General features: G+C 41.7%; 1 protein-coding gene across 14 annotated transcripts in view; it reads left to right on the forward strand.

Annotated features, from left to right (window-relative positions):
- Nucleotides 1-24586, forward strand: part of WIPF3 (WAS/WASL interacting protein family member 3) — a 95243-nt gene that overhangs the window by 12115 nt on the left and 58542 nt on the right. For all 14 annotated transcript variants that reach the window (XM_019926175.3, XM_073809779.1, XM_073809782.1 and 11 more), the window contains exon 2: nucleotides 11956-12072. In XM_019926175.3, the coding sequence (XP_019781734.1) occupies nucleotides 12013-12072 (60 nt within the window). In that variant the 5' untranslated portion in view covers nucleotides 11956-12012. The remainder of the gene's footprint in view (nucleotides 1-11955; nucleotides 12073-24586) is intronic.

The raw sequence follows: 24586 nt of genomic DNA on the forward strand, positions 1-24586 counted from the left end.
GATATTGAATATAGCTCTCTGTGCTATACAGTAGGACATTTTTTGGTCTTCATTTTTCTCTTTCACTTCTCCCACATTATATTTCATCTCCTATTGCCTTGCTACATCCTCTCAGAGTTCTTATATTTTTCCTTGGAGTCCTTAATTTAAAGGGATAACTGTTTCATAAAATTTTTTCAGTTAATAATTTTATGCCTTGTCACTGTTTTCATCTGCTTCACAGAAGTATATTTTCTGATAAGTGTTTTTCATCTATCATCTGTCCTTTGTCCTATTCCTTTTCCCACTTTTTTTTTCTAGTTTTCTTGTATAGATCTTGTGCTGGTTCTCTTCACCGTTTCCTTTTATTTAGTATTCATCTTAGAATGAGTTGAATTCTTCTTAGGCCAACTATTTGCAGGAGATTTGTTTAAGGAAAAGATCAGGGCAGGTTCTAGACCAGGAAGAGTTCTCTTTAGGTCAGAGAAGTGCTCCTTATGACAGAGAGAGAGAGAGAGAAGAGAGAGGGAGAGGGAGAGGGAGAGGGAGGATGAGAGGAAGAGAGAGAAAGTGAGAGGCTTTAGGCTGCTCATAATTTACTCTCTCCCTCACCCTTCCTCATTTCTAGCCATGCACCCACTGGAATGGCTTGTCTTTGCCTCCTTCCCTGCTCCCTCATGCGTCTAGGGTCCAGGGTCGCTCCTGTGCCGTCCTACATGCCCTTTTCCATTACTCTAAACAAGTGTTGGTGGGGCTTCCTCACTGAGGAGCCAGAGCTTCTTATTCTGGAGAATGACTCTGTGTGGACTTTGTCTGAGGTCTGCAGCCACAGGCTTACTCTCTACAACACCTTACCTAGACCCTGTATTTGATCGTCCTGGGCAGCAGGCAGCCCTGTCTCATTTATTGAAATTCAGGGTTACAGAAATCTAGTTTTTACTTTCTGCAGTTGAGTTTATATTTCTGAGATTCCCTTTCCTTCCTATTTTGAAATGGTTTCCAAGAAAAGGAAGGAACAGAGATATTTTCACTCCACCATCTGAAAACCAGAAGACCTCCTTGAACTCAACTTTATTTTGAAAAGTGTTTTCTAATTTAAAAGACTAAAGCCTCATCTCTGCTGTCCCTTAGGACAAGCGTTTCCATTTCCAGGAAGCCACCATATCCTTAATTTTAAAAATTACATTTGAAAGCACTTTGCTTTTTGGAGAGGATCATAAACTATTTTTGATTTGTTTAATAACTTATCTCAAAGCAATACTCATTTGGTCCTCACACTTATGCAAATCAGGAAAGAAGGAACATGCTTTACTTTTTTACAGATGGAGAAATAGATGACCATTAAAACCAGAACTAGAGACCAGTTCTCTCAACTGTCAAATTATTCCTCTTTGATGACAGCGTTTCTAACATGCCAGGTGAAGCTTTTCTAGTGAGCACTGGAAGCTTTGAGAATCCCACATCCAAAATACATTTTATTCCCACACTGATAATAAGGCCTACAGTTGGACAGGAATTTCTCCTGCCCTTTTCCTCCCTTCCTATTTTAGTTGGTAATATTTTTCTTTAAATATCATTAAGATAATTATTTAATCTGTAGACACACAATTTACATAATGTGCTGCTGCCAAGGTGTGTCTCCATCTTTTGCTTAAGTAGTTGGCATGACCCCTGATATATATGTTTTCTATTTCTTCCCCATAGCGACAGCAAAGCAAAGGTATTTGACACTACCTCTGGCCTTGGCAATACCAAGATACCTAAGACACAGTTCCTATCTTTGAACCTTCGAGGAGCCCGTGGTCCAGTGAAGGGAGACACACAGACATGTGAAAGGAAATTGCCAAAGTCCCTAGTGCCGTAATAAAATTGCGAACAAAGTACTATAGGAGGAGTTAGCTTTGGCATAGGAAGAAGAAAATCTGTGCAGAGAAGTTGGCACCTGAGTGTGTTTCAAAGGATTGGTAGAAATTTTCCAGGTGGTGAAGGCCATCACATGCAGCCTGCATAGCATGGACAAAGGCACAGAAATATAAAGAAAAGGTATGTAAGAAAACATCACAAGTGTGGTGTGGACAGAGGATAGGATGCATAGAATAGAGTGGAGGATAAAATGGAGAACTTGACTCCATGACGAAGAGCCTTTAGGAAAGGAGTATATGTGAACTGGAGAGTGAAGCCCTGTAGTCTGAGAGGTAAGGCCTCCAGTCAGTGTATCAGGCTTGGCTGTCAGTGAACTGTGCTTGCTGCCACGGACAGAATGTGCCTGGTGACAGAGCTGAGGATGCCTCCTTGCCACAGGTTGTTTGAGATTCTAGCGAACTTCAAACTGGACAGGGAACTGGAGGCACCAGAACTTGGGCCAGCCATCCTGACCTGGCCCAGGCTGGCACAGTATCCCTACTGTGAAAATACTGAAACTAAAATCTAAAGTCTCAGGAGTGAAACTAGAAAAGAAAGAATTTGTCTTGTAGACTTGTTCCCTGTGCCCCCTCCAGTCTGAACATTATTTCCTCAGTGATTCTCAGAATAGCATTTTTAGGAGTATTCACAATCCTAAGTGCAAAATGACCACCTTAGCCTTAGAAAGGAAAAAATGCCCTCCTTATAAAATCCAACATCATAAAATAAATTAAAGAGGTGGTAATTTATTTTGTAGAATGACTTATTATTTTATAACATTGATTATGGGTTTCCATTGAATAATAAACTCCTTTTGTATGCTTAAAGCATACCTCGATTTTTCCAGAATTAGAGATGCCATTTTTCAGAAGCATAACTGTTATGTAAAATGAGACTTACTTATAAATGTCTGATTAGTATCATGTATTTTTTTAAAGATTTTTTTAAAAGATTTTTTTGATGTGGACCATTTTTAAAGTCTTTATTAGATTTGTTACAATATTGCTTCTGTTTTATGCTTTGGTTTTTTGGCCGTGAGGCATGTGGTATCTTAGCTCCCTGACCAGAGATGGAACCCACACCCACTACATTGGAAGAAGTCTTAACCGCTGGACCGCCAGGGAGGTCCCCCATCATGTCTTTTTTTTTTTTATCATATCTTTTTTTTTTTTTTTCCTGTACGCGGGCCTCTCACTGCTGTGGCCTCTCCCATTGTGGAGCACAGGCTCCAGCCGCGCAGGTTCAGCAGCCATGGCTCACGGGCCCAGCCGCTCCGCGGCATGTGGGATCCTCCCGCACCGGGGCACGAACCCGTGTCCCCTGCATCGGCAGGCAGACTCTCAACCACTGCGCCGCCAGGGAAGCCCTATCATATCTTTTTAATAAGCCTCGTTCTTCTTTTAGCTAATTCAAAGGCAGAAAAAAAAAGACAGGAAATCAATATTTTCTCCTTTAACTCTTGGGAAACACACACACAACGATTTTTATGGCATTTAGCCATAATTTATTTTATTTTTATTTATTTTTGGCTGCGTTGGGTCTTAGTTGCAGCATGCAGGATCTTTGTTGTGGCATGAGGGATCTTTCGTTGCATTGCACGGGCTTCTCTTTAGTTGTGGCACACAGGCTCCTGGGCATGTGGGCTCTCTAGTTGAGGCGTGTGAACTCAGTAGTTGTGGTGCGCTGGCTTAGTTCCCCCACAGCATGTGGAATCTTAGTTCCCTGACCAGGGGTTGAACCCACGTCCCCTGCATTGTAAGGTGCGTTCTTTACCACTGGACAACCAGGGAAGTCCATAATTAAAATGCTTGAGTCAATGATAAATATTATCAATATCACTATTTATATCTTTTCACCTAATACTGTTCAAATATTATAATGAATTCAATGATCTGGGAACAAATTTGCATTTCAATAAGTCTTATAAAAGGAAACAATTTCTGAGCTCACTGTAGGTGTGACCTAGTGGCTTCCGTATTAGATTGTGGTTAAAGTGTATCTTGGTTTTAGAACACACATGGACAATCTTCATAAATCCTTTAAGCATTTCAGCAGATAATTAATTATCATATCTGGTCGGGCCTGAGCAGATTCAACTTCAGGAGCTGCTGTCGAGGCTGGTGTATCTCAGGTGTGGGAAACCCTTCATATCACCTGTGGAAGAGGTGAATGGGCACTCAGCTCATGGGCACTCAGCTCAGTTTCTGTTTCCCTTGTGTGTCAATTCCAGTCCTAAGTACAGTGTGCCATTTTCATGGACCCAGACTGCTGAAATTAAACGGATCTACAGAAAAAAGAACCTTCTCAGTAGAGGACACAACTTCCAACTGTATGGGGCAGGGCATTTCATCATCCTGGTTGTTCTAGAGCAGGGCTTTTCAAACTTCAGTGGGCACAAAAATCACTTGCTGACAAGAGACTCCCAAAGATTCTGATTCAGTAGGTCTGGGGTGGAGATTGTGCCTTTCTTACAAGCTTCCACATTCTAGAGGTACTCAAGGTATGGATTCAGACCAACAGTATTGGCCTTGCCCAGGAGCTTGTTAGAAATGCAGGATCTCAGGCCCCACCCTAGAGCTACTGAATCAGAATCTGCATTTTAACAGGACCCCTTGGGTGATTCGTCCTCCATTAAAATTGGGGAAACACTGCTCTAGATCACTGTTCCCCAAAGCACCAAGGTTTAAGTATCACTATGGAAACCTGAAGTGAGTTTAGATGGTACATAGATGTATCTTAATAATCGTTAAGTTGATTTTTATTATTACCATCTATTTATGGCAAATAATATTGGTTTTCCATTTATGGTAATAATTTAAAGTTTCTTTCGCAAAATAAACAATTTTAAAGTAAGTTCAGGTGGTATGTGGATGTGACAAAAACTATAAAAAGTCGTATGTTTACAAGTGACTTAAGTTAACATGGTGCTTAAGAGCATGGACTCTGGAGCAAGACACCCCGCGTTTGAATGCCTGCCCCTCCAGTAATTCACTGTGTGACTTTGGGCAAGTTTCTTAACCTCAGTGGGCCTTGGTTTCCTCATCTGAAGAATTGGGATATTGTGGGGCTTAAATATGTTCATATATGAAAAGTTCTAAGGATAGTGCCTGACACATCGCAAGGGCTGTATCAGGGCTAACTTACCTTACTATAATCTAGAACACAAATGTTCAAAGACATTTTTATCCTGTGCCTTTTATTTCCCCCTACCTTATCCCCTACTTCCTTGCTTACTCAGATCGACATGCCCCACCTACCCCAAAAAGCTAAATATTCCAGGAATTTTGTACCATTGAGGAGAGTGAGAGCAGCAACTTCCATTTGGCCAATAAGAGGATGGTCTTCACTTAACGAGGTGGTTGGTGGGGGGTGGGCATGAGAGCTTACAGGTGGGAAGTCCCAGGAGAGGACTGTGCCCAGAGAATTTGCTCTGAAACAATGAGGAAGTGACAAGAGAAAGTGACCACTCGTACATCATTTTCACCATAACCTGGAAAGAAGGTTTTTAAAAAATTCCTTTATTGTTTTACTTATAGCTTTGGCAACTTTACCACATGTTTTTCGAGAACATTTTGATGTGTGCCTTATATGCTCATGGGCTCTTGGGTTGTGACTTCCTGGTTGCAGGGCACCTTTGATAAATAAATGACTGATTGGTAGAGTGGCAGGACCCTGCTGAAACCACAGTGTGAGAAATGGACCGCCTCACGGGGTTCATTTGCCCGCATTAGTGCAGAGGTGAGAAATCTCTCTTCTCTTTTCCTGACTTCATAGGCAAAGAAACAAGGGACTCAGTAGGACAGTGTCATACAGAGTGAAGTAAGTCAGAAAGAGAAAGACAAATAACGTATGCTAACACATATACATGGAATCTAAGAAAAAAACCAAAAATGTCATGAAGAACCTAGGGGTAAGATGGGAATAAAGACACAGACGTACTAGAGAATGGACTTGAGGATATGGGGAGGGGGAAGGGTAAGCTGTGACAAAGTGAGAGAGTGGCATGGACATATATACGCTACCAAATGTAAAATAGATAGCTAGTGGGAAGCAGCTGCATAGCACAGGGAGATCGGCTCGGTGCTTTGTGACCACCTAGAGGGGTGGGTTAGGGAGGGTGGGAGGGAGGGAGATGCAAGAGGGCAGAGATATGGGAACATATGTATATGTATAACTGATTCACTTTGTTATAAGGCAGAAACTAACACACCATTGTAAAGCAATTATACTCCAATAAAGATGTAAAAACAAAACAAAACAACAACAACAAAAACAAGACCATAAAGAGTTATGAGTGCCCAGAGAAGCTTATTTTCAGATTCCTATTCAAATGTATTTTTAGAACCAGCAAAAGATGCTTTTGTCAAATAGTAGCTTATATTTTAAAAATAGGCACATTTTCTGTTTCTGAACAGCTGTGATCTGACAAACTATACTTAGGGGAGAAAAGTGATGATGACAAGAGCAACTAGTGTGTAAAATTGTAGAACATGAGTTATTTCTCTCTGAAACAACTCACAAAGCTCAGCATATTTAACTGTTTGTTTTTGGGGTTTTTTTTTTTGCGGTACGCGGGCCTCTCACTGCTGTGGCCTCTCCCATTGCGGAGCACAGGCTCCGGATGCGCAGGCTCAGCGGCCATGGCTCACGGGCCCAGCCGCTCCGCGGCATGTGGGATCTTCCCGGACCGGGGCACGAACCCGTGTCCCCTGCATTGGCAGACGGACTCTCAACCACTGCGCCACCAGGGAAGCCCCACCTTTTCTTATTGTTACTTGTGGCAGTGGAGAGGATGGTGGTATGATGATGATAAATATAGCTTCAATTAAGTGTCTGCTTTGTGTCAGGACCTGTATTACGTTCTTCATCTACAGTCTTTGTTTTAATTCTGATAACAAACTAAGAGTTAAGCATGGTAGCTGTTTTACAAATAAAGAAAATGAGACTCAGTTAGGTTAAGTAACTTGACTAAGGCCACACAGCTGGGGAAAAGCAGCGGCAGAAGTAGAACCCAAGTCTGACTGTGAGACCAGCACTGTCCCCCACACTCGGGGTCTCACGTGGAAACAGTGTTAGTTCTGTTCCTCTTGCCACCCTCCCCTCTAATGGTGTTTGAAAACCTGCATCTCGATGCTGGTTTTCAGAGTTATTTCATGAGTTGGGAGAAAATATAAAAGCCTTTGAGAATCTGGCTTTTTTTATCCTAAGCATTTTTTAATACACTGCAGAGCAAAATGACATTTTTAAATGTACGGGAGAGCACAAAGCATCAAAGAGCTCATGGGTACAGCCTGTGACTTCCTGGAGCCCTGCATTCTTAACTGTCAGATTTTAACAAATACTTCTCTAGATAATTGCTTAATTACTGTATCTGTCAAGAAAAAGCCTTCACAGCCATCAAGTACTAAGTATAAAAATATGCTTTCATCCTGGAGTTTGAAAAATCATTCCTGAGATTTCAGCAAGACAGAAGCCCAGTGGCACATGGTCACTCTCAGATTTGTAAGGATAAAACTAGATGGAGAGTAAAGGATGCTGAGGTTAGGGGGAGCACATGGAAGAATTATATCGATACTTACCTGTAGGAGGTCCTTTTCACTCGAGGGTCTCTAAAATACTTTGCAAAATGGAAGTAGTTAAGTAATATGATCTGAATTATACCAAGTTAGTAAAACAAAGAAATGAGGTTTTGGATCAGAAAGGCCAGGGCTTTTATGCAGCTCTGGTACTCCTGCTGAAACTTAGCAGAAACTACATAACCTCTCTGAGACAAAATTTGGTTTATCTCTACTATGGAAATGTCAGCATCTACCATCGAGTTGTTGAGAGGATTAAATAAAACAGTGTATTATAAATACTTAGTACAGTGCTGAATATATATAGGGGGTCCAAAAAGTTATACAGTCAATTCCCATTATTCATGGATTCCACAGTTTGCTAATCACCTACCCTCTAAAATTTATTTGTAACCCCAAAATCAATAGTCGGAGGTGACTTCACGGTTATTCACAGACATGCACAGGGAGGGGAAAAGCTCGAGTCGCGTCATGCACACGTTCCCAGCTGAGGCTGAACGAGCAGCACTCTGCCTTCTCGTTCCAGCTCTCACACTGTAAACAAGTGTCCTTTTCATATTCTATTTAGTGCCATGTTTTTCAAATTATTGTGCTTATTGTTGGTGATTTCACTTCAGTGCCCCCCCCGCCCGCCCCAGGTATAGTGCTGTAGTGCTGCCTAGTGTTCTTGAACACAGGAAGGCTGTGATTTGCCTTATGGAGAAAATATGTATGTTAGATAAGCTTTGTTCAGGCATGAGTTATAATATGAATGAATCAACAATTTATTAAACATAGTATCTTTAATCAGAAACACTAATATATAAAACAAAGTTATATATTAATCAGCTGACAAAAATCTTGTGACCAGCGGCTCACATGGGCCTAACCCTTTGGTCTCTCCTAGGAGCAATGGTTCAGGTATTTGCTAACTCAGTGTTCATGGCAACTGTAAAGAACTTAGCTACCATGAATAATGAAAATCAGCTCTAAACTTATGGCTACCAGGGGGTAAGGGGGTGAGGGATAAATTGGAAGATTGGGATTGACATAAACACACTACTATATATAAAATAGATAACTAATAAGGACCTACTGTATAGCACAGGGAACTCTACTCAATACTCTGTAATGGCCTATATGGGAAAAGAATCTAAAAAAGAGTGGATATATATATTTGTATAATTGATTCATTTGCTGTACATCTGAAACTAACACAACATTGTAAATCAACTATACTCCAAAAAAATTTTTTAAAAATTTGAAAAAAGAAAAGGAGAATCAGTTCTATTCAATTTAGTTCCATATTAGGTTGGTTAAATATTAGTGACTCTAACAGATTAACTCCAGACTCTCCATGGTTTAACACAGAAGTTTATTTTTCATGAATGTAAAGTCTAATCAGGTGTTTGGCAGATGGCCTTAAAATGGAGAGTCAGGGACCCAGACTCATTACATCCATGGCTCTGCCCACAGTAGAACCTTTGCTTCCAGCCAGTGGATGGAGGAAGACAGAAAAGTAGTGGATGGAAAGTCTTTATGGGCCAGCCTAGAGACAGAGCACATCACTTCTGCCTTCATTCTGTTGGCCAGAGCTTAGTCACATGGTCACACCTAACTGCAAAGGAGGCTGGAAAATATAATCTGTGTGCTGAGGGCTTACATGAATAGTTGTGCCACAATTCTCCTTAAAATTATTTCCTGCAGTCATTTTTCTTTGGATAAATGGCAAAACCCTTAGGTAAGAGACATTTAAGTTTTGTAAGTTACTCTTCTGAACCCATTACCATTCTGCACCAAGGGAAGCAGGTCTGTCTGCTCTCATGTGTCTTAGTTAAAAGATAAAATCCTTACATAATGAGACCATATTTTCTCTCGTTCTGTTACTACTTCAGCCAACCCTTTATTCCCTGCTATAAATTTTTGACTGAAATTATTTTTCCACTGAATTAAGGATCATGTAAAGAATATACCCAACGCCTTCTATGAAAGAAAGTGTTGAAATACAAACAACTGATCATTTATATTTGTTTCAAGTAATTTGTGGGCTCACATCCAACTTGCTTTAGCATTCAGCCAGTAAAATGCCAACTTTGTCTGACCCTATGTTACTGTGTGTATTCGATTATATAATAAAATAATATTGATGCTACCTGAAAGAAGTATTTACTGTCCTCTGGGATCTCTGCCCAATTCTACTATAGTTTTATGCTGTGGACTCTGATGAGTATTTTTTTTTTTTTTCAGTCTTTCTGTCCTAGTTTTACTATCAAGGAAAGAGGCAGTGACATAGTAATTATCAAGCCCCTTCTTTCAGGGGACTACTTTATAGGAAATTGCTGTCTTCTATAAAGATCAGCTCATGCACCTCTTTGGAACTCTTAAGAAAACTATCATGGACTCTTTCTCCCCAGAATTGAACTTATACATATATTTTATACCATTCACAATGTCTATACCATTTTAGGGGATTCTAAAACAGGCCAGTACTGTATGATCCAGCAATTCCATTCCTAGGTATATGTCCAAACGAATTGACAGCAAGGTCTTGAAGAGATATTTGTACACCAGTGTTCATAGTAGTATTAGTCAAGATACCCAAAAGGTAGAAACAACCCAAGTGTCCATCGACAGATGAATGGATAAACAAAATGTGGCATATACATATAATTGAGTAATGAGGAATGAAATTCTGGTACATGCTACAACATGAATAAACTTTGAAGACATTATGTTAAGAGTAATAAGTCAGATACAAAAGGACAAATATTGTATGATTCCACTTATTTAAAGTACCTAGAATAAGCAAATTCACAGTAACAGAAAGTAGAGCAGAGGTTACCAGGGTTTGGAGGGAGTAGGAATGGGGAAGTATTGTTTAATGGGTACAGAGTTTCTGTTTGGAATGATAAAAAAAAAGTTCTGAGAATGGATAGTGGTGATGACTGTACTTGATACCACTGAATTGCATACTTCAAAACTGTTAAAATAATAAATTTTATGTTATGTATATTTTACCATAATTTAAAAAAAAACAATCACGTTGAAAAGAGCCCGGACGTGAGAACCTGATAAGCCTGGCTGGGTTCCAATCCCAGGTCTACCAGTTACCAGCTGTGTATGACTTTGGGTAAACTACTTAGTGTCTCAGAATGTCATTTTCCCTACCTATAAAGTTGAGAATAAACTACCGACCTTAGAGGATTGTTGTGGAAATTAATGTGATTAGCCTGCCACATATAGCCACTATTTAAAAAGGTAAAGAAAACTAGTATATATTAAGCAAGCAAAATCCAGTGGACTGTGTTAAGAATAAAGTACCACGTTACATAATTGCTTTTCGCCTCTAGGAAATAAGAATATTAACACAGAATAATTCAGGAGGGCAGCAACTGAGTCTATGGAGCTGCCCCAGGAGCCAGAGCTGTCATATCCCCTCCTCTTCCGCCTCCTGTTGCAAACAGTAAAGGCCCTTCGTACAGTTAAAAAAAAATTGAATAATACAAAGGAGGTAGGATTTTAGCATTGAAGAAACAGAGGTACAGGACTTGCTTGAGCTTTCCAGTGACTAGAAGGACAGAAAGAACACAAAATTACCCTTGCCTAAGTCTGAGGTTGATTTCTGTTTCTGCTTAAATTGTTTTTAGATTCTCTAGGTTTTCCTCATTTTTGTAAACTGTTGGGGATTTTCTGCAGTATAGGTTTTAAGTCTTTGCAGTGGGTCTTGATATAGATTTGAAAACACAAATCCATATTCAAACCTATGCATGCAAACACACACTCTACAGAGCAATGCCATATTTATCTGGAGATCAGACATCCTACAATATTAACTCTTTGGGACATAACCATTTTTGCAGAAGCATGCCCCAAAGCCCTCCGTGTAGCAAATGCCAGATATAAAGTCTTTGCTGAGAAGTGTCATGACCCCACGCAGATGACTGTATAGAAACCACAACAGAAAAAACAGCAAGCAAAGTTAAGAGTGACAGCAGAGAAGGAAGCAGGAAGATAGCTAATGCCCGTATAAGCCTGGCTGGAGGCTGGCAACATGAGTAACCGCTGAGCCTGCCACATTCAGAAAAGGTTAAATTTCATTCCATTTGCTCTGCTTAGGAAAATGGGGGTATGTGCAGAATATTTTTAAATTGCATCCAAAATGATAAAAGTTTAATGCTTAAAGAGGTAGAATCTGTTATTTGCAGTACTCATTATGGAGTGAAGTGTTGTTATTTATTAATACGCTCTGCTTACACTGAGACATAAATAGCTAAATTTTATCCGTTTTGTCACCTAATTCTTTCTAAAAATCTAGCTATTTCTTTCAGTCTCCAGCACTTGACACAATGCCTGCCTCACAGTGGGCACTCAGTATTTATTGAAAGAAGAATGAATGAATGAATGAGCGGGCAAGTGAAGGAATGAAACTACCTCTAACATTTGTATGCCTGCCTGACGTGTATTACCTGTGCGTGAATAAAGACATCCAAGTTTAAACTCACCCTTTTCTCCTTTTCAGAGCAGAGACCATTCTCCTGGGACCATTCCTAAGAAAGAAACACCCACGCTGTGACATATGCCACTGCCACCGCCACTGCCACCTCTGCCTCCGCCTCCCCCCCCATCAGCGCCCCCGGTAAGACCTGGGTTTTTCTTTTTCAGTCTGGTTTACTTGAATACACTTGAGCAGGTTTTAAATGTTCAGAATCAGCCACCACCCAGCTCTGCTATGGCAGGTGGCATCTTTGGTAGCTGGCTCTACGGCTCCAGGGTCTAATTCCAAACCAGCCTGGCCAGGTATTTCCCTTCCCGTTCCGTGGCAGCTCCCACCCTCTACCTCAGCGTCGTCTACATGATTTCTCTTCTCATTCCTGCTGCTCGATACAGGCTTCCCAGAGTCTCCCTAATCGACTGTTTCATCTCACGGGAAACCTCAGAGGGGAGGCCACGCTGAAGTGCATAGCCAAGGAGGCGTGTGCTCAGAGTCAAGTTCCAGTGTGTGATCTGGGTGGTGCTAACAGTAGCTTGGGCTTCAGTTGCCAGGTTCTGGGACCAAGTAAGAGGAGTGTCATGTGAAATGCACAACAAAATATAAATCTCTAAATGAAATCTCCCTATCTGTACAAGACTGAACTCAGTCTGTTTCGCTTTGTGTTGTCTCCCTTGGAGTTTGGTTTGGGCTTAGGAGAGGCCCAGAGAGTGGTTATTTTGTTTTAGGACAGGGCTTCTCACCCTTACCACCACTGACACTTGGGGCCAGGAATAGAGCCTTACCCGCTATCCTGCCGCTGGGGTGCACACCTCTCCACAGATGCGTGGATGACATGACCGCGGGAGTATAGGTTATGAAAGGAGGGTCTGAGGCCCTGCTGCACGGTCACCAGCCTTGGTGAGAACGAGGGTATGCTTGAGGTCCTATGTCACCCCCATGACATTAGCGTGGCACACTGACCGTATCTGAAGCGCTGGGGCATACACCTTCCTGAAACTTGGCCCTTGCCCTTGAAGAGAGTGGAAGGAAAGCACATGATGTGAGTTATACCTGAAAGCTCTCTGGCCAATATATGGAAAGAATAGGAATCAGTACTGAATTTCCACTGCCGAATTTGACACAAAGAAGGCATGGAGATGAACAGTTTATAAGTGAAAGAAGCATACAGGAAACTATAATGTGGGTCTCACACAGACTTGCTGGGCCTGAAGAAGCACAACTTAAAGTAACTCCCAATACCACAGTATGTCCATAAACTTAGCCAGAATAAATAAACTTATCAAAACCCATATTGTTGGGGACTTGGGGAAATAAACTCTTTTAAACATTGCTGGTGACATACCTGGGACTCAACAAATGTTGAATGAGTCTTTCCGGAGTGTTCTCTGACAAAAAACAATAAGCCTGAATATATCGCTTTTTCCCCTGGTAATCAAGTATTTTATTTTTGAGACTGACTTAAGAATTTAACCCTAAAGGAACCAAAAAAAATTTATACAGTATGTGCACAGCAACGCTAGTTATTCTAGTGAAAAATTAGATCTTAAATGGTTTGTGAGAACTAAATGAACTGTATTGTCATGCTGTTAATTAAAAATTGCATTATGTTAAAGTGTTAATTAAAAATTACATTTATAACTGTGCTGATAATGGAAAGTAGATATGGAATGATGAATTAAAAACAATGCACATTTTGTGCATCATGAAATCAGCTATATATGTAATAAATAGGAAAGACCAGAAAAGAATTTTGAATGCTGATAATAAAATTTTAACTTTCATTAGGGAGTCTTTTTCTTTTAATATGCTTAAGTTCATAATAAACAAAAATAATTCTGCATTTGGATAATTCTTGCATTCCCTTCCCCATTCCTAAATTTTTTTTTTTTTTTTTTGCTACCTATCTCATGGAGGAACTGATCAATTTTGGAGGAAAACAACCATGTAAATTTTAATTTTTTTGTTTTTGTAGATTTATTCATTTATTTATTTTTGGCTGCATTGGGTCTTCATTGCTGCATTCGGGCTTTCTCTGGTTGTGGCTAGTGGGGGCTGCTCTTCGTTGTGGTGCGCGGGCTTCTCATTGCGGTGGCTTCTCTTTGTTGCGGAGCATGGGCTCTAGGCATGTGGGCTTCAGTAGTTGTGGCACATGGGCTCAGTAGTTGTGGCTCGTGGGCTCTAGAGTGCAGGCTCAGTAGTTGTGGCTCATGGGGTTTAGTTGCTCCGCAGCATGTGGGATCTTCCTGGACCAGGGCTTGAACCCATGTCCCCTGCCAGGAGGATTCTTAACAACTGCCCCACCAGGGAAGTCCTTTAATATTTTGTTAAGACGCATTTTTCTACAATCTGGGAAAAATATTTACAGTGCATATTATAGGCAAAGAATGAACAACCTGAGCATATAAAGAGCTCTTAGGGATCAATATGGAAAGGATGAGTAGAAAATGGGCCCAGGATATGACCAGGCAGAAGAAATACAAATGTTTCAACCTCGCTATAATTAAATAAACACAAATTAAAATAATGAGAAATCATTTTCATCTATCAGTTTGGTGGTGGTACTTTTTAAATGTTGCCTGGAGTGTTAGGAACCAGGCACTTATAACATTTTTTTTTAGTGGTTGATTTATTTATTTACTGCTACAGGCACATCCATTGCCCCCTTCCCATTTACCCATACCCACCGTACACAAGGTTGGATGATTTGATTTAAGAAGTCTGCGGCATATAGTCATTTGTTATACCAGGTACTTATACCTCTTAATAGGAGCAAATATTGGTATAATCCCCTAAAACACAATTTGTTAATATGGATTAAGTCCCTTTAAAAAGTGGTTGTACTCAATGACCTAGTTTCACTTCAAGTAATTTCCTTTCAGTAACTCATCATAGTGTACAGAGATTTTTAGCTATAGATTATTAATGAGAGCATTATCGTGATAGCAACCAAAAAAAAAAAGAAAGAAAGGAAACAATCTAAATATTTAAAACCAGAAGATTCAATAAAAAATGATTATGTAATCCACAAAACAGTATTCTAGGTAGCACTGAAAATCATATCAAAATTATTTTGTAACTCCCAGTATAATAATTGATTCAGGCAAGGATCATTCGTGAAACCTAAAACCACTTAGGGAAATGTTTTGGAGAACAGGATGTTCACAGGATCCCAAGTGGCACCCACAGATTACTTCTAATTACAAAGGGGAAATGTACCTTTAACAGGGATCAAAGTGTCACCTGTCATAGAATGACCTTTACACAGCCTTTTGCTGTGATGCAACAAGAAATACATAGTATCACCCTGCAGTGACCTGCCAAAAATTAGTGTTCTTTGAGCAAGCAACTAGGCACATCCAGAATGTGGGACCTTCTACGACAGAGGTTGGCAAACCAGAGCAGAACCCATGGTTCAGTTTTGGTACAGCCCTCGAGCTAAGAATGGTTTTTACATTTTCAAGTGATTGAAAGCAATCAAAAGAAAAATAATATTTTGTGCATATGAAAAATATATGAAATTCAAATTTTAGTCCATAAACAAAGTTTTATTGGATGACAGCAATGCTTATTCATTTGCATATTGTCTCTGGCTGCTTTTATGTTACAGTGACAGAGCACCAATTAAACAACTTGTCTCCCCCCAAAGAAGAATTCTTTTCATCTCACTAGTTGACCTGTGTTTTAAAAATTATATTCAGGGGCTTCCCTGGTGGCGCAGTGGTTGAGAGTCCGCCTGCCGATGCAGGGGACACGGGTTCATGCCCCGGTCCGGGAAGATCCCACATGCCGTGGAGCGGCTGGGCCCGTGAGCCACGGCTGCTGAGCCTGCGCGTCCAGAGCCTGTGCTCCGCAACATGAGAGGCCTGCGTATCGCAAAAAAAAAAAAAAAAAAAAATTATGTTCAATTATTATTATTTTGTTTTGAATTTCATCAATAAAAATTTTGTGGGAATTTGTTTTCTTTTTTCTTATATCATACTTACAGAACATCCCTGATTTTGCCTCTTGGCCCACAAGGCCTAAAATACTTACTATCTGGCCCTTTACGGAAGAAGTTTTGCCAACACGTGTACCTACAAGATAGCTGGCTTCATTCAGCCTTCCTTTTGTCACCAGCAGCCAGTGATCTTGGTACACTTGCATCAGATCATGTCCCCTTCCCCATCACTTTTCAAGGGCTTCCCATCCCCCTCTTAACTGTGGGCCGCTCCACTTGCATGACCCGGCCCCTGCCTACCTCTCAGACCTCATATGGTGCCCCTCTCCCCATGTCTTCTACTCCAGGACTTTAGCATGGCTGTTTCTTCTGCTTGGAAAGCTCTTTCTGCTCAGCTCAGCCCAGGTGTCCCTTCCTTGAAGCATCATTTCCTCACACCCCACACTGGCATTCATAACATACTTTTAAACCCCTCCTTCATAGCAGTTATCAGTTTTTCAGTTAGTTTTTATTTGACTGGCGTCCACATTTTCTGTTTTGTGGTCTTTTCTGTCCCTAGTGCCTGGCTCACAATAGCTACTCATTGAATGAATGGATGGATGGATGCATGACTGAATGAATACCTGTGTAAATAGCATTAGGAAATGGAGTTAAACTCTTCATAAGCAGTGTTCAGGACTTTAAACATCTACGCTTATGGACCAGCATGGCAGATTTTATTATATGTAATCTTTGCAAGGAGGGGGCATTTTGTGTGATATGTCTGATCAGGCTTCACCTTAGCTCTGGAAGATCTGGGGATTAGACCAAGGCTAAAAGTGTTTTGATTTTTCCCTCCTAACCTCTCACCTTTCCCCTTCCTGCCCCTCCCATTCTCGTCTCCTCCTCTCCCTGATGTGCATCCTTTGGAACCGAGAAAAGGGCTGATGGGCCTTGCTGAAGTTCTGAAGCAGGCTCTAAGTGAAAGCCAGACAGCCCTCGTCATCTGGTTTCCCTTCTTTTCTTGCCCCTATTTCCCTGTCTTTTGAGCACTACTCCTTTGTCTCATCCCTTTGAAATCCAGAAACCATATAAAAATTGCCCACATGGTACATTGGTCCACTTATAATGAAATTATTGTTGCTTTGGTTACACAATGTAACTTTTTAAAAAAATCTGAAGAAAATACAATGGATTTGATTTTTGAAACGCAGCAAAATTTTTACTGAGCTTTTGTTTTCCAATCTTCTTTGGCCCCTTGGTAGTGTCCAAGACGTGAGAAGGAACTCCTTGAGGGCCTGTGATTTGTCTTCTTTTTTGCCCCAATTGTGTAACATTATCTACAAAAGAGGAAAGGACTATATGGGTCTCTGACCAGATGATAAATTCTTTGGAGTTGGGTTGCCTAGGCAAAGCCTAAAAGAAGATTTGTAAAGTTTTATAGCATTATTTTTTAATGTTGCTGTTCAAGCTTAAATATCCCAAGGAGGCAACAGTACTCCTAGGGGGGGCCTATGTCTTATTATTTAAAATCAAAAGGAAAACTGGCTTGATAATCATTTCTTTTCCATGATAAGCAAAACTCTAAGTAGAAAGACACCATGGATCCAGGTACTCCTCTGCCTGCCTGTTCCAGGGGTAACATTTAATAAAGTGCTGGAGGGAAATTACAATGAGAAGCATATTGTTCTGTTCCCTCATTACTCTTTGCCAGAGTCTTTGTTTGCATTCAGGAAACTCAGTGAGATGATTTTTCTCCTTGCAGTGTAACGATTGCATGATTCATGGGTGAGGTAGACTTCCCAGTGTCAGGAAATACCAGCTGAGGCTTACATGGGGAGGTTTTCCCACCATCTCTAGGATGCAGGAGCTCATGTGGTATAAAAAACATGTCAATCTGTGAAAGAAAATGTGGAAAATGAAGTGGTATCTGAAGCCCCATAAGAGCCTCTTTTGGAGTTTTGCGTTTGCTGTGGTTAAAAAAAAAAAAAAAGGCAGGGGTCGGGGGCCGTAGGTGGAAGGGGGCTCAGTAGAATTGCGTATTACCCTATATTCTGGAAACGGTAATTTGCATGTTGACTGGTGCATTTAGAAGAATGAGAGGCTTAAAAACTCTTAAATACTGTCACTCACTTAGATTCTCCTGACATTCTGGTGCTTTGATTAGTGTCACTAATGAGGGATTGGGGACGTTTACCCAGGGTTGACAGTGGCCACTGGGACAAGGAAAAGTCTTTTGCATTAGGCCAAGCTATTAGGAGAGTATTAAGTTGACATTTGGTCCTTGCTTAAAACAGTTTGCAAAAGTGCACGTCTGCCTTCAAGTAATTTTAAGAACGAGATCCTCCCTTTCTCCTCTGCCGGTTTGTACCTGCAAGCAGTAACAGGGCTTCAGTGAAAAAACGAGGCAGTCTGCAGCAGATTTACTTGGTCTGCAAGAGAGGTGTGTCAGGACCTGCCACTCATACTTCCAAAGGGCCATTCAGCACGATATTTAAATGTGTTTCTTTTTCACAGCTGTCAGGTAGGAGGCATGGCAGGAAAAAAAGGAGAAGCTTGCAGTGGTGTGCTGGGGGCAGCAATTGTGCGCTCAGAACGCCTGGAACTTGGCAAGAAAAGCCTGCGAGCGCTTGTTAAAGGCCTTTATCAAATTGCATAGGAGCCCAGGAGCCTAAGCCGTTCACACAGCGTCTGAGCCGAGGGATATGGCAGGAAGCTGCCATGGGCCAGGAGGCCAAAGGGCAGCCCTTGAAAGCCTCAGCCATCTCGGTAGCCGCAGTTACTATCTGGAGCTTAATTTTACTCTGGAATCTGCTGGCTCTTTGCCTTTGAAATCTTTTACAATTACAGTGTAACTAACAATTCCTAGAAAAACTGCCAGTGAACTACTTCCCCTACCCAGGGTTGTCTTTTCATATATGCACGGTTATACTGAGGAGGGCCACGTTGATTTGGAGCCTGGGCTCTTTGGGGCTATGTACCCCTTCCCCCAGACTGCGCTTTCCTTTCTTGCCATAAAAGAGAAAAAATGACCAACATCAGGTTGTTGCTGGCAATCAGATATCCAGCCCTGACCCGGTTGAGAAAGCTGCAAGCGAGGGATGAGGGGTGCTGTGATCTTGGGAGCACGAGCATATCCTTGCAGTGGGGTATTGGCAGCTAGAAAAAGTCATGTTTCCTAGGATGCTTAATGAAAAGACAGGTAACGTGAAGTGGAAAAAGCAGGCTACATATGGGTAATGTGGTCCCAACTCTGTAAAACAAAACTCTGTGTACTGCTCATTTGTGTGCTCTCAGATCAAGACAGTAAGGAAATAGTACACATACAATGATAACATTGCTGGTTATCTGGGGGCCGTATGCATGATTTCTGTTTTCTCGTTTGTATGATTCCACATTTTCTCAAATATCTACATGGAGCATTTATTACTTTTATAAAGAGAAGAAAAGGTTTTAAGAAAGAAAAAGGAATGAATAATCATTTACCTACTGATCATATAATAATGATCTACAATAATAATAACAGGCATCTACTGAACAGCTATTGTATACCAGGTACTGTGCCAGGCGCTTAATGAGGATTATCTAAATTCATATTTACAGTAATCCAGTGAGGTGGGATGATAGTGCCCTTTTACAGATGAGGAAACGGAGGCACAGAGAGGTTACTAAGGTGCCCAGTGTCATACAGCCAGTAAGTGATGGAGGCTGGATTCCTCCCCAGGCTCTCTGAGAGCCTTACTGCTCTGTGTTCTACTGCTTCCAAATATATATACAGCTGGAATAAGCAGTGGATGACCACAGCATCAAACACTTATGTAGTGCTTACTGTATGCTTTGTGTTGTCCTAAGGTGCTTAGCGCATAATTGAATTAATCCTCACAGTAACCCTTTGAGGCAGGTACTGTTGTTATTCTCGAGGATGAGTTAACTGCGGCACGGAGGGGAAGTGACTTACACTGGATCACACAGCTAGTAACTGGCAGAGCCATGGTTTGCATTGCTGGCAGAATGGCTCCAGAGTCTCTGCTCTGAACCACTAAACCAGCTGCCCTTTGCTGTAGACCTTCTCAGATTCAAGGGGTAGGGGTAGATTACCCCTACCCCTTGAATCTAAGAGCCAGGAGATCAATGGTTCCCCTTTCTCACACCTAGGACAGAGCTCCCAGATTTCTTCCTGTATCCCCAAGCCTCCTCCTAAGATTGCTCTTTTCTTTTTTTTTTCTTTCCTTTTCTTTATGGTTCCACCATTTCCCCTCACTTGCTTATTGGTTTTTTTCTCCTTTTTTAATAGAAAAAAAACATCTTGCAAGACACCCTCTGAATAAAACCCATGGTTTAAAAGCAGAGAGTCAGCATTAAAGAAGCAGGTACAATGCCAAAAAACCCTCCGTTTTCTCTTGTCTTTAGTTTACAGCTGGGCTTTTTATGGACTCAAGAAAACAGGCTCTCTGCTAACAGTGCAGGGCACACAGTGGAGACAATAAGTGCCTCTGAGCTCAATGACTGCAGACTGTGTCCTTAAATTTGACCAAACCATCATGCTAATTTACTGAGCTTTTGCTGCACGGAATTACCCAGTTTTTGCCTCTGAAGAGTTTAGAACCTGAATCCAGGGAAGACTGGACTCAGTCATGGAAGTGCTGAAAGTATAGTTGATTATTCCCAGACCAGAACACTGTCCCTTGCATTGCTTCTTCATTACGTATTTCCTGCATATGGGACCCTTGAAGTCTTACCTTTAAAGAGCCCTCCTGTCCTCTGATTAGTCACCTTTCATCTTCCTAAGCTTACTTCTCTGAGCATCGGGCACTAGGTCTTGCTAATGCTTTGGGTTCTCTCCTAAACAGACGAGTCGAGGGATGAGAGGATCTTGGGGTCAGTGAACAATTAGTGAGTTACTCCGAGACAGGGATTCTGTGCCAAGGTTAGTACTAGGCACACAGTAGGCACCCAGTACCTAGCATGATTTCCTGAACTAGTGAGTTTAGTGAAGATATTGTAATTTACAAAGCAAACCCACTGTGAACTAACCAACCACTACTTTACGTCTTCCACCTGTCTAAGCCCTGAAAGCCAGACACATTCTATGTTGTGTCCTGTCAGAACACCATTAACACGTTCACATTTTGCTGAGAATATTAGAAGTAACACATTCAGGGATAGCACAAGTTAACACCTGGGCTTTATTTCTAAAGCCATAAAATGTCCTTTGGTACAGTCCTCCCCTTTCCAATTCGTTATTGTTTCTAAGAGAATAGACTAATAGACTTTGTACCTTGGCTTTACATAAAGACATTTTAAAAAACCCAGAGAAAGCAACAGAGTGTACCCGCCTTGTACATGATAACAATAGATTCCCATTTGAATAAGGTCTGTTCACAGTGGAGGAGTGTGAATGTGTTTTCGAGCTGGTGAAAGCAGGATTCCACCTGTACCACATAAAGTATTTAAAACACAAAGGTGAAAAGCATGTCTGTTCCTATGTCACCATCTGTTCAGCACTCAGTGTACCAGGCCGTCGGTTTCAGTAGGGATCTCGTAATGATGCAGTGTGGTGTGTTCAAAAACAAAAACAAAGGCATGTGGGCTTTAAAGTCCAACAGACCGGAAACTGAATCCCTGCTGTGCCGTTTATTAGCTGTATGGTGTCAAGCAAATTACCTAGCAACTCTGAGCCTCAGTTTCCTCATCTGCAAATGGGAATAATAACCACCGCTTCCTAGGGCTCTGCCCTAGAGTGGAAGTTCCAGGAAGGGAGGGCTTTGTGTCTGTTTTGCTCAGTGTATCCTCGACACCTGAGCAGTGCCTGCGTGTAGTAGGCATTCGCCGTGTATGTGTTGAATGCACGAATCATGGGGTTGTTGTGAGAATCTAGTAAGATAACGAGAGAAGCAGTTGTTTACCAAGTGTCTGCTTAGTCAATGGCAGCTACTCTTATCCCGGGGACCAGAAAACAACCGGGCAAGTAACCAGATATGGGACTAAGTTGAGGGCAAAGACTCTTGCAGTCAGTGCTACAGGAGGTCAGACACCAGAAGTCAAGATTAAGGCTGGGAGCCCAAGTTTTTCAAAGTGGGGAGTCAGGCCAGCAGTCTGAAAATAGTCCCCAAATAGGAGGGCAGAGGTTATCACTTCTAGGCTTCAGGGCTTCCAAGTCCAGGGTGCCAGTACCTGCTCCGGTAGCATGATCTGAACAGCTGGGTGGTTTGCCTTTTCTCCTCTCACTGCCTTGCCCTGAGTGGAGCGGCCTGAGTCCATGGGGTACCAGTGGGAGGTACGTGGAGTCGACCACAGATGGGAGTAATGAGCCCTCAGCAGTGGGATCGCAGCTGTGATGGAGAAGGACATGGGGATCCACAGGCGTCCTTTAGGATCCGCTCCAGTGAAACGGCAGCCTGATTCAAATATTTTAAACATTTAGAGGAGGCTCTGTTTTCTCAGCTGCTGTTTGGTTTGTCATTTTACAAGCAGCTTTGGCAGTATCAGGCCAAGAGGCTGCCTAGGGAAGGGGTACACGTTTGCCTGGAAGTTTTGTGTGTTTTTTTTAGTATCTTTATTGGAGTATAATTGCTTTACAATGTTGTGTTAGTTTCTGCTGTATAACAAAGTGAATCAGCTATGTGTAAACATATATCCTCATATCCCCTCCCTCTTGCGTCTCCCTCCCACCCTCCCTATCCCACCCCTCTAGGTGGTCACAAAGCACCGAGCTGATCTCCCTGTGCTATGCAGCTGCTTCCCACGAGCTATTTATTTTACATTTGGTAGTGTCTATATGTCCATGCTACTCTCTCACTTCACCCTCCCCATGTCCTCAAGTCCATTCTCTACATCTGCGTCTTTATTCCTGTCCTGCCCCTAGGTTCATCAGAACCATTTAATGGTGATGCTTGTGCAAGAATTCTAGATCGCCTGGCTCTGAGCCCCTATCTAAACCAAAGAAAGATGTTCTTTGGGCTTTGGGGAAGCTCAGGGATGCTGAGATTCAAATGCTATGGCTTGGTCTTTCTCTACCTGGTCCAAACTTCCATTTAAAACTTTACTGTTAGACCAGGTGAATTTGAACACTGATGGGATATTGGTTGATATGAAGAAATTATAGTTAATTTTATTTAATAATATTTTAAGAGCTCTTTTCTTTGATATCATACAATGTTGCATATCTGTTTTTTTTTGTTTTTTTTTTTTTTTTTGCGGTACGCGGGCCTCTCACTGTTGTGGCCTCTCCCGTTGCGGAGCACAGGCTCCGGACACGCAGGCTCAGCGGCCATGGCTCACGGGCCCAGCCGCTCTACGGCATGTGGGATCTTCCCGGACCGGGGCATGAACCCGTGTCCCCTGCATCGGCAGGTGGACTCTCAACCACTGCGCCACCAGGGAAGCCCACATATCTGTTTTTTAATAAGCAGGGATTTGGAGGGGAAAAGCAGATCAGGGAAAAGAGAACAAGATTGGCTGTGAGTTGATAATTGTTGAAGCTGGATGATGGTACATGAGGACTGATTATACTACTCAACTTTTGTCTATGTTAATGTTACAAAATAAAAAATGTTAATGGACATCAACAACCTCAAAATATGCAAAATAAAGATGATTTAACAGAACCAAAGAGGGAATTATGTAGCATGCTTTCACTAATTCAAATGGAGTTTGAGACCAAATAGTACATGCTTTTTAATTAAAAAAAAAATAAGCGCTATGTAGGCATAGAATGTCTGCTTAAAATTATCTATGTTGACTCCTTCCCCCACATAATCCGGCTCCTGGTTTTCTAGGGATTAATGTTAAGGTTTTTTGCGCCACTACCAGCAGAGGTGTCATCTCTAATCACTGAGTGGATTTATGGATTTTTTTTTTTCCTCCTAAGACTTAGAATTGCTGCAGGTGACTTTGAGTCGGAGTGTCAGGGAAACTGTGAAGCTGGCGGTCACAATCTCCCTTGCTACTTTTTATTTAAATAAACCTTGAGACCCAGTGCGAACACCAGATAACTAACAATGGTTTGTGAAGCTGTTGCACGTACTGTCCTCTGCCTGGGTACAAGGACACCTCCCACTAGCTGGTGTTTTCTCCTCAGAGAAAGCACAGAGGACATAGTGGGAATTATTGAAGCAAAACTTTCCCAGCCGGCAACTCTTCTCAACACCAAGGTCACCCAGATATGGAAAAATTTTCACCTTCAGCATTCTTTCCTCTCTAACTCAATGCCTCTTGTGGTTGTTTGCCGAAGAATTGCTGAGGATGGTGAGGGGAAACAACCTTTAAAACCCACTCTGAGGCAAAACCTTTGGCCGTGGAGATAGCTTGGAAAGTGTGTTATGGCTTAAAACAGAAAACAAAAACAAAACAAACCCTTGTGGGTTCCTGAGCAGGTGAACAGCTATTCTTAAGAGGTCAGATCATAGGCACCCAGGGACTTTTTTAAACCTCGCAACTGTGAAATACAATTTTTTTTTAGCCCTTTTGGCATTGCAGACGATCAGATTTTCTGGAAGATATTATTGGTTTGACTAGAAGAAAAGAAATGTACAATAATGCTGAGGCTCAGATCTATGACAGCAAAGGAGTACAGCCGCCCCTGGAGGCTGGAGACTCAGCAAACAGGGCAAAAGGGCCCAGTACTACCCGGTCCTGTAGCTCAGGGGCCCCTTGTGCAAACACAACTGAGGGCTGGTAAATGAGTTGCGGTTTTTTGCCATTAATTCACAACTATTGCTAAAAAATGCTCACCGATAGCAC

This window comes from Tursiops truncatus, chromosome 9 (assembly GCF_011762595.2).
Source record: "Tursiops truncatus isolate mTurTru1 chromosome 9, mTurTru1.mat.Y, whole genome shotgun sequence".
Classification (NCBI taxonomy): domain Eukaryota; kingdom Metazoa; phylum Chordata; class Mammalia; order Artiodactyla; family Delphinidae; genus Tursiops; species Tursiops truncatus.